The following is a 12,700-nucleotide window of genomic DNA, read 5'->3' as shown; positions in this document are numbered from 1 at the left end:
CATGATGTAGTAGTGTGTACACTGTGAGTGATAGATGTATTCAACTTTTCAATAAGATAATAAAACTAGTCCTGTTTTTTTCCATTCAAACTAACGTGAATGGCAAAATCTATTCAGTGAAGAAGGCTGGGTGAAAATTTGCAAAGGACTGGTTTCATCTGTAAACCAGCTGGATTTGTTCAGTCATTTTTTTTCAAAATCTCATGACATCTTTGACTTCTGAGGGTATGACTATACTACATACATAAGTGCTTTTCTAAATCTTACTAAACACCTAAATCTTTGGATTGAGGTGTCATTCTAAGTCTGGGCATCCGTTTGAATCTTTTGTGTGAGTAGGACCACTGTTACTGAGAAAATGAAATAGTAGATGGAAGTCAAAGGTTATAAATTTTATGCTGCCATGCATTGATTTAGGCATTATCTGAAGGTCACAACTGTGTACGTGATGAAGCTGGGCAAACTTGTGCAGATCTTGTGGCTATGAGTTTGCTCTTGTTCTGCCCCTGCCCCTTTTTTGGTCTTCACCCTGGCCTGACTCTCTTTCAGTGAACACAGAAGGGCTAGTTTGTCCCTTCAATATAAGCCCAGTGGAGTCAATGTGTGCAGTTATGGGTAGTTTGCTAATATTATTTGTTGGTTTTAAAAGAAAGAAAAGCAAAGTTGTCTTTGTATGGGTGCAGTACAAAGAGAAGTTTTTCTCAGGTCATAGAATCATAGAATGGTTCAGGTTGGAAGGGACCTCAAAGCCCACCCAGTCCCACCCTGTGCCCTGGCAGGGCCCCCTCCCCCCAGCCCAGGCTGCTCCCAGCCCCATCCAGCCTGGCCTTGAGCACTGCCAGGGATGGGGCACCCACAGCTGCTCTGGGCAGCCTGGGCCAGCGCCTCGCCGCCCTCACGGGGAACAATTTCTGCCTCACAGCTCATCTGCATCTCCCCTCTCTCAGCTCTGACAGGTGTCTCTGTCCTTCCAGGTACTCCCTGATCTCTGATCCATGTGCTCTGATGCTCTTCCCATAACTGCCCAAATTCCCCGTTCTCCCCAGTCCCAAGAGCTTTCCTCGCCCTGGTTTCACTTCCAGCAATGTGACTGTGTGGCTTAGCTGGGAAGCTGCGCTCAACAACTGCTCTAGAGGACTACTGGTTATGCACAATCTGTTTATATGCATGAATATAAAATTTAATCATCCTGGACTGACTTTACGGTACAAACACACCTCTAAGCCAAAACTCTTCTCCATGTCACTACCTATTGAAACCAGGAAGGTGTTAGGGGAAAAAAATCAATTCTTCTGCCCTTTTTAAATATGAGAGGAGAGTCAGGGCATTACCTTCTCCATACCTGTATACACATTACAATGGGAATGTCCAGTGTAAAAGCTACGTTGCTTTGACTCCACTCAGAACATAGGAAACAGCATTTTATTTCTCCTTATACTCTTCTTTTAGCTGAATACAGACAAGGCATAGTTCAAGTACAAATGAAGATTTGGCTTTTGTAGATTACAGGGGATTTTGCTGTAAATCAGATAACAGACCGCTAGAAAGATCAGCCTACCAAAGATTGATCTGGATATTGTAGTAGCGCACTAGTGCTGTGATCAATAGGACCCTGCTGTGCAGAGGCAGAATTGTCTCTTTGTTCCTATCTGTTGCTAATAAATACAGGAATGACTGCAAACTCCAGTCATTCTTGTATTGGAAGAAATGGAAATTTTTCTGGTTGAAATTCACGGACTTTTCATCCTAGAGGATTTATTACTTTTTTCCATCCTCTCTGATAACAGCAGCAGAAATAATAAATGTTCTGTAGCTGAAAAGGTAAGATTTTTGAACACTGGTGCATCGGTTCTAGATAAGCCATTTATCCCAAACTCTGCGTATAAAAGAAAAGGAGAGCAGTAATCCCTCACCTCCTGAAATCCCAGAGTGTTACCTTGGTGGGTTTTTTTTTTTGCTTCTGTGTGCTAGGCTTTTTAAATTATCTGTTGAATCTAGATTTGCATGTCACTTTTTCAGCCAAGTGTTGACGTGACTTTGCCAAGTGGGATTTCCATTGCTAGCAGTCTTACAAGCTTTATTACACTAAACACAATTTGCAGTCTTTCTAAGTTATGAAAAAATAACTTAGTTACTCTTTGTCTTTTTCAAGGAGTAACTGGGTGACCTCTTACAGAGTATTGGTGAGCAATGACAGTCATGCATGGACTGCTGTCAGAAATGAATCTGGAGATGTGGTGAGTATCACAAAACACGTTTTATGAAGAAAGGCAGAGATGGAAAAGCGGGGGCTGTCCTCGTGCAGTTTTGATTTGCCAGATTAGCCAGTGTAAGACTACAAGGCCACCTTTCTCAGTAGTCCCACTAATTTTAAGAGTGAATCATGTAATACAGAGAGGGACCTGCAACACCCTGTATGACAGATCTGCACGTGTCTGCCTATGGATGTGAACGCCACCCTGGCAGTAGTCTTTGTCCATGATGAGAGATGTTTCTTGTTGCATGGCCTGTGCAAAGGTTAGCAGCAGTCTGCTAATCCCTGAGGACATCTCATGCCTGTGAGGTGTCTATTGCCAGAGAGAGGGTGTGGAGCTCCAGCTCCTTTGCCCCTCTCTGAGGGACATGGGGAGACTGCGCTATTTGCAGAGCAGTTCTGGCCTGAGCCACCATCAGCCTGGGGCTGTACCAGGTGACTGTATTTGTCTCTATTACCAAAAGTGCTAGGAGACTTTTTGAAGAACTGATCTTGCCATTTTCATATGTTTGGCCTGCATAGATTTTTGAAGGAAACAGTGAGAAAGAGATCCCAGTTCTCAATATGTTGCCGGTGCCGCTGGTTGCACGTTATATCCGTATAAACCCTCGGTCCTGGTTTGAAGAAGGTAGCATCTGTATGAGGCTGGAAATCTTAGGGTGTCCTTTGCCAGGTAAGAGTCTTTCTCAATTGATGTTAACATGGCTGCTTGTGCCAAGACTCAGAAGTTTTATTTCCTTTGGATATCTTTGCTTTTGATGTAATACCTGTCTTTAGTGAGAGTTATGCAAAAAAAACCAACCCCAAATGCATCTATTTAGATACATTGACAGCATCAAGATAACTCTTCAAATGCGACCTCATAGTATTATTATAGCTTTATTAATAAAACCAGATTGCGTGGACGATCTAACAAGATTTTCTCTGTTATTTGGGCTGAAATGCAATTAATCTTACTGAGTGCACATGCACTGGGGAGGGAACAGGATTAGGTATTGGGACAGTCACTTGCAGATGTCTTAAGCTTCTTATGATTATGTAGTCTGATGTTTAAATATTTTTTTTTATTTCATCGTACAGGCCATAGGACTTCCCTGAATTAATTTGAAGGCAAATACTGTGACTGAACTAGTGCTTATCTTGTAGGGGGGAGGAGGGGAGTTGGGCATGTACATAATTTCTAGCCAGTTTCAAGAGTTATCAAAGCCATCATGATCCCTGGTAAGTCTCAGGTGAAGGTGAATGGTCCTACCCTTGGTAAAGCTTGTGGAAGAGACACAACCTGATGTTTAGCACAAGCCTCCAGTGTTGGCTGTTTCTCTTTTGAGTGTGAAACACAATTAGGGTTTTGCCAAACAGAGTGTACAAAATGAAATCTTATACAGGCCAGTTAAAAAGAAAACCAAAAAAACAAAAAACCCCAAACGTTCGGCATTCAGTACTGCAGATTATGGCAAAGCCATGTTTCTGTTAAGAACATCGTAAATAGTCTCATGGTAGATTTGTGCCTTCATATGTGTATGTATGTATATATAAATAGTTGCAAAACTGTTTGTTCAAACCTTTTCTAAGTTGCCCAGTACTCATTTCACATCTCTCATCTGCTTTTTTTTCTTTTTTTCACTCTCATTGTTTGTAAATTCTGGCATCTTGGGGATAGCTCTTTCTTTTTTTTGCAGGGGGCTATGAATAGTATTTTCAGAAATACTAGAGCCAGAAAAAGCGCTGCCTTTCCAGAGCCTATCCTTACTGCTTTAACTGTTCCTGCTGCTGTTCGGAGACTTGCTGCCTCCAATTCCACTGTTGATGTAGGGTCTTCACATGACAAGCAGAGGTAGCCTGATTTTTGTCTTTTAGATGTTTAAATACTCATGGAATAAAAAACCAAGCAACCAACCAAAAAAAACCCCAACCCAACACCAGTCTGGGGCGTGGAAGGGACAACTCTCTGACAAAGAGAAGTATGGGGCAAGTGTCATGAAGCTTAGCCTGTAGGTGTGTTACCATGAAGCAGGGAACGCCAGCAGCACTTGGACAACTGCTTTTCCGTGGGTGACAAATACATCCTGCACCTGAATGGCACTGACCAAGGGTGTCCTCTGTATGTAAATATTCATGTTTTCAGTAGGATTCTGATTTCTTTCAACTGTGGATCTAGAAAAATTCGGCTCTGTGGGTTGCTTGTTTCCCATTGTACCTTTTACCCTGGAGGGACAATTCCAGAGCCAATATTTCCCCATGGCTCTTGAAAGGACTGGTGGGCTGTGGGAGAGCAGTGATCTATCCCAAATTCCTGTGTGGGTTTGCAGAGGATCTGGTTTCTATAACACAGGGTGTGAGGCTGAAGGAAAAGCGTAGCTTTCTTCAGCACCATGACTTCACTGTCATGCAGGACATGCATAGAGGTCTCCAGGGAGTAACAGAGCTGACACTCAAACCATTTTGGAAAGCAATTTGAAGGTAAATTCTCACAATCTTTTTGTATTCCACAAAACTATACTTAAAGAGGGAGGAGCAAAAATGTTGGTATTTGGAAAGGTGATTTTTATTAAGTGCAGCAGTTACACTAGATTCTTACTGGGTATACACCCATACAGGGCCAAATTCTGCTTTGTGGTGTTAGCATTTGTCACCCTTCAGCTTCAGGGGGCTGTATCAGCGGGTGAAGGTGCTACCAAGGTAAGAACTTTATTTGCACTTCCACCACTGCTGCAACGAGAGCTGTTACAGCTTCTTGCACGTCTTGGGTTAACATAGAAACAGCATCAGTGCTTCTTCCTGATAATCATTTATTGAGTTAATTGCCTGCAGTGACTGACTCAGTTTATTCCTGGAAGAAAATACCAGAAGTATTCATTGAGAAACACAATGGGAATGGGGTGTGTTTATTCAAAATGTAATTGGACTGAAAGAACTAATAGGTTTTGATAAGCTGCTGACCCGTCTTTTTAGCTCATAAAGAACTGACATTTCTTTCTTCTAGTTCATTTTATTCATTGCACGCAAGGCTCTCAAAACAAAGCTGTTCCTCAGGTTGCTGAGGCCCTTTCATGCACGTTTTCTTCCTGTAGGACATGACTTATTTTTTGCAGTTCCCTCTAACTGGTTTCCTTACCCTTTATTGGCATCATCTTATTCATATCCAAGTTAGGTAACCAACTGGTTTGGCCGTGGCTCCAGCGTCTTTGATAGCACTGCTCTAGTACACCGATTGACTGTGCGACTAGAAACCAAGGTTCTTTTCTGACCGAGTTTCCTCCTAAGTAAAACTGAGCAAGTCTCCTAAATTCATCAAAATCAGGAGGTAGGGATCTGTCAGTTCACACATCTATATCCTTTCTGAAGACCCATAAAAGAAACTATGTGATGCTCAGTTTCCTTGAAAACCCACTGTGGTTTTGATTATATTTGCACCCTGAGTGTGTACATACAAGAGATCAAGTTGTCTGGAGGAGCAGTTTGGTCATGTTTTAGAGCATCCACGCACCCTGTCCTCCTGAGGCAATGACAATGCATGGGCAGATGGGGCGTAGGGAAATACTCCAGGACAAAAGGGGAGATAGAAGGAAAGTATGTAATTTTTCATGACTGAACTTCTTTGCATGTCTTTTAAACTTGTAATGTTCGGTTTCATGTCTTTATTAAACCATGAATAAGTTAAGAATTTGCATTCAGTCTGTACTCTACATCAGCTTTCCATCACGTAGGCTCACGAGGGAGGGTAAGAAAGGAATACCAGATAAAGAAGAAATCTGAATAAGATGTTAATATTCCAGAAAAGCCTGTTAGCACTGGCAGAATGTGATGGAAATGGTTAGAGGCAGCTAGGACTCATTCCTGTTGTTAGTGCTCTGTTAATAAAACCTGCTGCATATGCTACGTGCACTAAAAGTTGGACAAACCGTGAGAAAGCATTATTTAGATAATTGGAACAGAGAAATTACCAATTATATAAGTGGTATTAGATAAGATGACTGTAATTTGTATCACTTAAATGCTTATCTATTATTCATAACATTTTTGTGTATTGTAGGCTAGTTTTGACAAACAATCTTTTCTAGACTATTACAGTAGCTCTACAAAAAAAAAAAAAAAAAAAAAAGCTGTGTTATCCAACTATGTCAATACGATCTTTCAGGGAACAGAAGTGATTTGCTGTTTCACCAAGGAAAAAATGTTTAGCTGTGGAGGAAAGCTGCCAGAAAATCCTACCTATAGGAGAGGATCAGTGCTGCCATTTCTTACTGGGAAAAAAAGGGGACAAAAGCAGCAGCATTTAATTCCCTTCCCGGTTTCCAAAACTGTTGGTATTTACATAAATGTAGACTGACACACACAATCTTTTGCAGTTGCCTCAGAGGGATGGATGTACTTTCCTTGCCTGTTCTTTTTCAAATCTAAGGAAAATCAGAAAGAAACTGCATATGATCAAAAGTACCCCAAGATAGGAGACAGAAAATTAGCTGAGCTCTTCATGCATTTATTTATACTGTAGAGTATTCAAGGCAATAGGCAATTATTTTAATGGAATAAATTTGTGATGAATTTTAATTTTTAATAATTCTTATATAGAAAACTATCATTGGTATCATGATTATGCCATCACTTTCAACCCAAGATGATAAATTAACTTTACTCTGTAGCAGAATACTATGTTTTGCAGTGGATGCATCATTCAGTCCTATTTTCACTGCTTGTTTCTTATTGCCAGGCTCCCTGCTTAAGTCTAGAAGTGTGCTCATTTGGTATAAAACTAACTTTCTACAAGTATCTTTCATTATAAGTGATCATGTATACAGCAGTACTAAATTCAGCAAACTACTTGTGAGAGTAGATTTTTGCTTAGACTGACAGTCTGTCCTTGTGTTTTGCTTTTATCATTGCAAAGCTAAACTTAATCTTGGGGAATTTAAAATTTTTGGGAGTTTGCCTGGGCAAAGGCAGAATAAAAATGAGACCAAATTCAATAATTCGCCCAAGAAAGGCCAATGTATTATGTTTCCCCATACTCATTAAGACAGATGTGTACCATCCCCCAGCAATGCAGTGGGTGTCGTTAAAAGGTTTTTTCTATTTTATTTGTAAAATGAAATGTATACTATTCTGAATGGTCCTCAGAATTACCATTATTATCCGAGTCAAACTGTAGGAAATCATTAGAAAGATCAAATGTTGGTAGAAAACCTTTTAGAAGCAGCTACTGCAGGTTAAGAGGTTGAGTTTTCTATTATTATTATTCATTATGCTTAATGGGAACTAGTTGTTTGGTATTTGACTATACATCAATGCATATAGGAAAGAATCCATCTACAGCTGAAGCTTATTATTTCATCAGTGATTTAATGTGTGATGTTAATGCTCATGACTGCCATGGAACAGATCCTGTGGAATAAAAACTTAGAATCAGCTGATATATCTGCCAGCAGATTTTTTTTCAAGATTACACATGTTCTCTCTGGCATGTTCAGTTCTGTGAAGACTAGTCAAATCCACTTGTGTGACATGGAAATGAAAAAAACCCAGTCATTTGTAAAATGGCACATTGAGGTTTTTAAGGCAGTCCGAAGGATTTAGACTGGAATATTCTTTTTATCAAAAACTTGCCTAAATCACTTGGATTGACTTAATTATCTCATCCATTTGGAGCATCATGTGAGCATCACTTGAGCTTCCAAGCTCCATCAGTACAATACCATACAACTCATTGTAGGACCCCTGTGAGAATGAAGCACAAAAATCCTGTTTGGAATGGATGCAAGTTTTACTTACTAAACGAGAGCATTTTGATAATATTGTTTGGTGAGTGTTGATTTCATCTTCAAGTCATTGCAAAGCTCACTTCATACCTTTCCAGTGCCAGTTAAAAGAATACTGAAAACCAAAGGAGGGGGAAGAAAAAAAAAAAAAAAAAAAAAAAAAAAAATGACCAGCACAGATGCCTTCTATATGTCAAACTGCTGAGCAATTGGTCCTTTCTGGTATTTTTTATGGGCAATCCCCAGAGCTCTCATGCTGGAAAGTCGTTGGGTATTTTAGAGCTTCTTAGACACTTGTCCATTTATATAAAGACTATACTTATGAAGGTAACAAGACACCTTTACCTGCAAACTTAATTAACTCAACCGGTAATGTAAAGATAAATTAGTGGTCGAAAAAGCTAAGATATTACTTTATATAAAAGACAGTGCCACAGTTTTGCAGGACCTTTTCTGCTTGGAAGAAAGACTGTCTGAGATGTTGCCATGAATAAATGAGTATATTTCAATTCTAGTTCTTCTGTGATTTGAGTTTCTTAGTCTCTTATTCTCTGCTTTATTAAAGAGAATTATTTTTGCCAAAGTGGACCTAACCAGCTGTGCACAAGATTTGTATGCCTTTCTACATTTAAGCTTTTAATTTTCTAATCTGTATTCCTGCTGCAGCAGAAATCCAGTGATCCAAGCAGACTTACAGTAGAGCCTGGCAAAACACGAGCGCTAATTCTCTACAGACCTGTCAAATTGGGCAGGTTTTGAGGAAGGACCAGAGACACAATCATTCTCACTGTACCATTTCTTTGTTTCCACCAACTCTACAGCATTCACAGTCATTCCCATGACAATAATGTTTGATGTATGGAAGAAGTGCCAGACTTTGAAAGGAATGGGATTAAAGTATTAAGAACAAATATCGTTTGCTGTATATTTTGGCTCGTGGTGATAGAGAAAGCCTTCAACATCCTGGCAGTTTTATGATGTTTATATTTTTACAATTGTGAAGATATTCTGTATGGCATTAAACACATTCTCTCTTTCTAGAAGAAGCGGGATTTTTTAAAGATTTCCATTTTTCAGTCATCAATATATTAATGTTTAGTTTCTACAAATTAAACAAAGAAATCTTGTTTCCTTACCTCATCAAGTTCAAATTCAAATCCCTTTCTAGGTGACCTTCTGATAGAATAAGTTCCCACTGGAAAGGACAGACTGCATTGAACAGCCAGGTTTTGCTGAAGCAAGATGGTTTTTGACATTTTTCAGTCGTATTAGTACAACAGCGTTCAACTGACCTTCCAGTATTTATGCCGGGATTTTTTTTATTATTATTTTTAATTTTTAATGGCAGAATTTTTTAATTCTTCTGGGAAACCTTAGGGAATGGAAGGGGAAACAAGCATGTGAATAAGTGTTAGAGAACATGAGTAAGTGAAGCTTAATGGAACTTGCATGTTTCATATCATAAATAACTTAAATAGTTCAAATTTTGCTTTCCTTCCACATAAAAACAACCCTCAAAACCAACTCCCAAATACTTCTAGAATGTTATAGGAAGAACAAGATTGAGAATTTAGAGGGTTTTAATGTTAGAAATATGAAGCTTAAAAGTTTTAAGTTATAAGGTATTTTTAAGTGTTACGGGGTTTCTATAATTTCATGAAGTGTTTGTTGTTGCAGGATAGCATCTACACATTCTTCCTATTAATAATTATGCTTTTTTCCCAAAAAACAAATTATAAGTGCTAGGTGATACTGTTTCAAAATATCATTTTTTCTGCTCTAGAGACAATGGATTTTGGCTGTGTTGCAATTAGACAAGATAATACTTGGATTGATAATTGGATTATTATTGGCTTACATATTTGGAATTTTCCCAATAATTTTAAACCAACTGAAGATGATTTTGTGCTAAGGGAGACAATTTTTCATAACAGCCTGACAACCACTGGTGTAACAAATGATTACTTAAAAATCCAGACATCCCAGATATGGCAAATTAAGGAATTTTCTGATGTTTTCCAAATAGTTTATTTCTACATCATAACAGATTAGGCTAGGAGCACAGATATCAGGAAATATAAAACTGAACCTGAACTGTTTTAGCCTGTTTTCTGGTGGGTTTTTTTCCAGGTGAATAACCTGGAAAGTCAAGGAAACAAAACATTTTCTTCTGCCACATATTTTCCTTTGATTCATCAAAGCACACAAACTATACATTATATATGTATAGAAATTAATATGCTAATTCTAAAGTGACAAACACCAACTTCCACACAAAAATGTTTGGGAAAATAATGAAAATGATTGGGAATGTTTAATATGCACAGTAGAACCTTTCTGTATTTTGCAAACATGGGCTCTGAAAACACTCATCAAGAAAACTAAAAGGTAATTCCTTGCAATAGTAAATTAATCAAGTAGACGCAAAACATTTGCTGGGGCTTTTTTCTCTGATATGATTTCCCCACCCTGCTCTCTTATCTTGCATGACTCATGGTTTTCCAGTGTCTTTCACCCTCCTCTGTACCCTAAGGATGCCCTTCTGCTTTTCTGTTGGGAGTTTAGCTGTTTGTGCAGAGTAGCTGTCTAGCAAGCTGATGCCTGCTGCCTCCTCGTTTCTATTTGGATCTATGGGAGCTGATTTGTGCAGTAATTAGAAGTATTTCAAATGTGTTGTTTCTATGAGTTTTGCTTTTGAAAACCTGTTTTAAATACATATAGGATGGTGGAATTCAGATTTCCACATTCCTTGCATGCATTATGGCTAAGCATCTTTATATTTGAAATTCATAAGCATGTGAAAATTCTTTTATTTATTTTCTCAGACCCAAATAATTATTACCACAGAAGAAATGAAATGACAACCACAGATAATCTGGACTTTAAGCATCACAACTACAAGGAAATGAGGCAGGTAGGCAAAGAGGCTGGTGTGTGACCTCCTGGATGAAGGGTGGATGGGTGCAGGTTTTTGAGTTCTTATAGCATCTGAATTCTACCCATTAACAATATTACTAAGTGATGTCTGCAACCTATTTAAAAAAAATTTTTTTTTCTGGTTTTAATCTATTTAAAGCCCAAAGTCTTAATTTGTACATCATCTAACCTTTAACAGGTGACACTACATGGCAGAGGGAGTTTTTACACGTAACTTGCCATCATTTTTCTTGTAGGTTTATTTGAGTGGTGAATGTTGCAGCAGTTTTTCCATTCAGATCTGACCCTGCCTTAGCCATCAGAATTCTCCTATATTTCAGTATCTCTGGATAATCAGAATAAACTCTAGGGAGTCCAATTCTGTATTCACAGTTGTGAAAATCAGCAAAAAATCACCAAAAACACTAGGAAAAAAAAATCCTCTTAGTATAATTTTAAACCTACCAGCCTTGTTACTCTTGTTCCTTTAACTCCAAATAGGCAACATTGTTGTTTTTGTTATTGTTCTTAATCTTGCTTCATATCACCACAGACATAGGTGTGGGTTGTCCTAAAGAAGACTTTCTGCCCACTTTCTCTTCAGCTATAAGGATAATACGTTTGGACTTGAAGTGTGTGAATCATTTGCTGTGTGCTGGATTTTCAGCATATTTATACTGCATGAATCACCATTCATTTTTATTGAGCAATTGTGTACTGAGTCACACATTTATTTCAGTAGAGATTTCATGGCCTATATTTCTTAGCACAAAGATTAGACAAGTAGAAACTCAATTGGCATAATTACTGTCAAGAATAATAAAATAAAGTGTATTTTAGATTTTCGTTGCAGAAAGGCAGGTTGATCACGTTAGAAATATCTTTGGGGGGAAAAAAACACCACAGCTTTAAAACAGAATGTTTTTCTAATTTTCATACAAGTAGAAAATTTGTGACTGTGGATGACAGCTGGTCAGCTGTCAACTGTCTTTGTGCTCTCCCAAATTCTCTGTGTCAAAATAGTGTATTTAGAGCTCATTGTATTCTAAGTGGGTTCTGCTGCTGGTACACAGAAGATTGTAGGTTGGGTTGCAATAAGTCTTATATCCCAAAAGCTACCCTTAGAACTTCATAATTTCTTTCATAAGCGTAAAATGGAGCGATAATTGTCAAGATCCAGAGTCAACTTATTTTTTTAAAAAAAATACTGTGCACTGTTGTCAGTTTTGCTAGCTACTTCACTGCCAGCCATCTTAGAAAAACAATTCTCTCTGAAGAAACTGATCACAAACACTGGAGGAGGAGAGGGTGTTCCCTGGGCCATGTTTTGGAAGCGTTATATTACATTGCAATATGTCAAGTATTTGTGAGAAGGAGGGATTTTCCTTAGTGTCAGCTTATTTTAACAGAACTCTCTGTTTAGGAAGATGAAATTTATAGTACCAATTTTTTCTCTTAAAAAAAACCATTCAAGATTCTTTCTTCAGTCAATGTGAACAACTTGCTGTGTCTTGAATGCAGAAGTCAGGATTGTCTTAGAGTCCAAAATATTTACATGATGTATTTGTGCTGAATAGGAAGCTGTTAAAATGGATGTTAGATAGCCCCAGAAATAGTTTGACATGGACACTGGAGTACAACCTTGTCTTTGAAGCAACAAACCCAGATTATATTTTTCTTAGTAACGTTAATTTTGAAATCCATTTAACTGGATGTCGCTCATGCCGTTGGACAAGCCAGACTCCAAGCACCCCTGAAGTCTTGTGTTGCTCTT

At 38.4% G+C, this 12,700-nt stretch overlaps 1 protein-coding gene across 1 annotated transcript in view; it reads left to right on the top strand.

Annotated features, from left to right (window-relative positions):
* Positions 1–12,700, top strand: part of CPXM2 (carboxypeptidase X, M14 family member 2) — a 79,256-nt gene that overhangs the window by 46,068 nt on the left and 20,488 nt on the right. Inside the window, exons 4-6 of the mRNA XM_005439237.3 lie at positions 2,153–2,237; positions 2,777–2,927; positions 10,836–10,924. Of these exons, the coding sequence (XP_005439294.3) occupies positions 2,153–2,237; positions 2,777–2,927; positions 10,836–10,924 (325 nt within the window). The remainder of the gene's footprint in view (positions 1–2,152; positions 2,238–2,776; positions 2,928–10,835; positions 10,925–12,700) is intronic.

The sequence above is a fragment of the Falco cherrug genome, chromosome 9 (assembly GCF_023634085.1).
Source record: "Falco cherrug isolate bFalChe1 chromosome 9, bFalChe1.pri, whole genome shotgun sequence".
NCBI classification, from domain to species: Eukaryota; Metazoa; Chordata; class Aves; order Falconiformes; family Falconidae; genus Falco; species Falco cherrug.
Note: the sequence above shows the minus strand (reverse complement) of the source record. Positions and strands in the feature narration are given on the sequence as shown.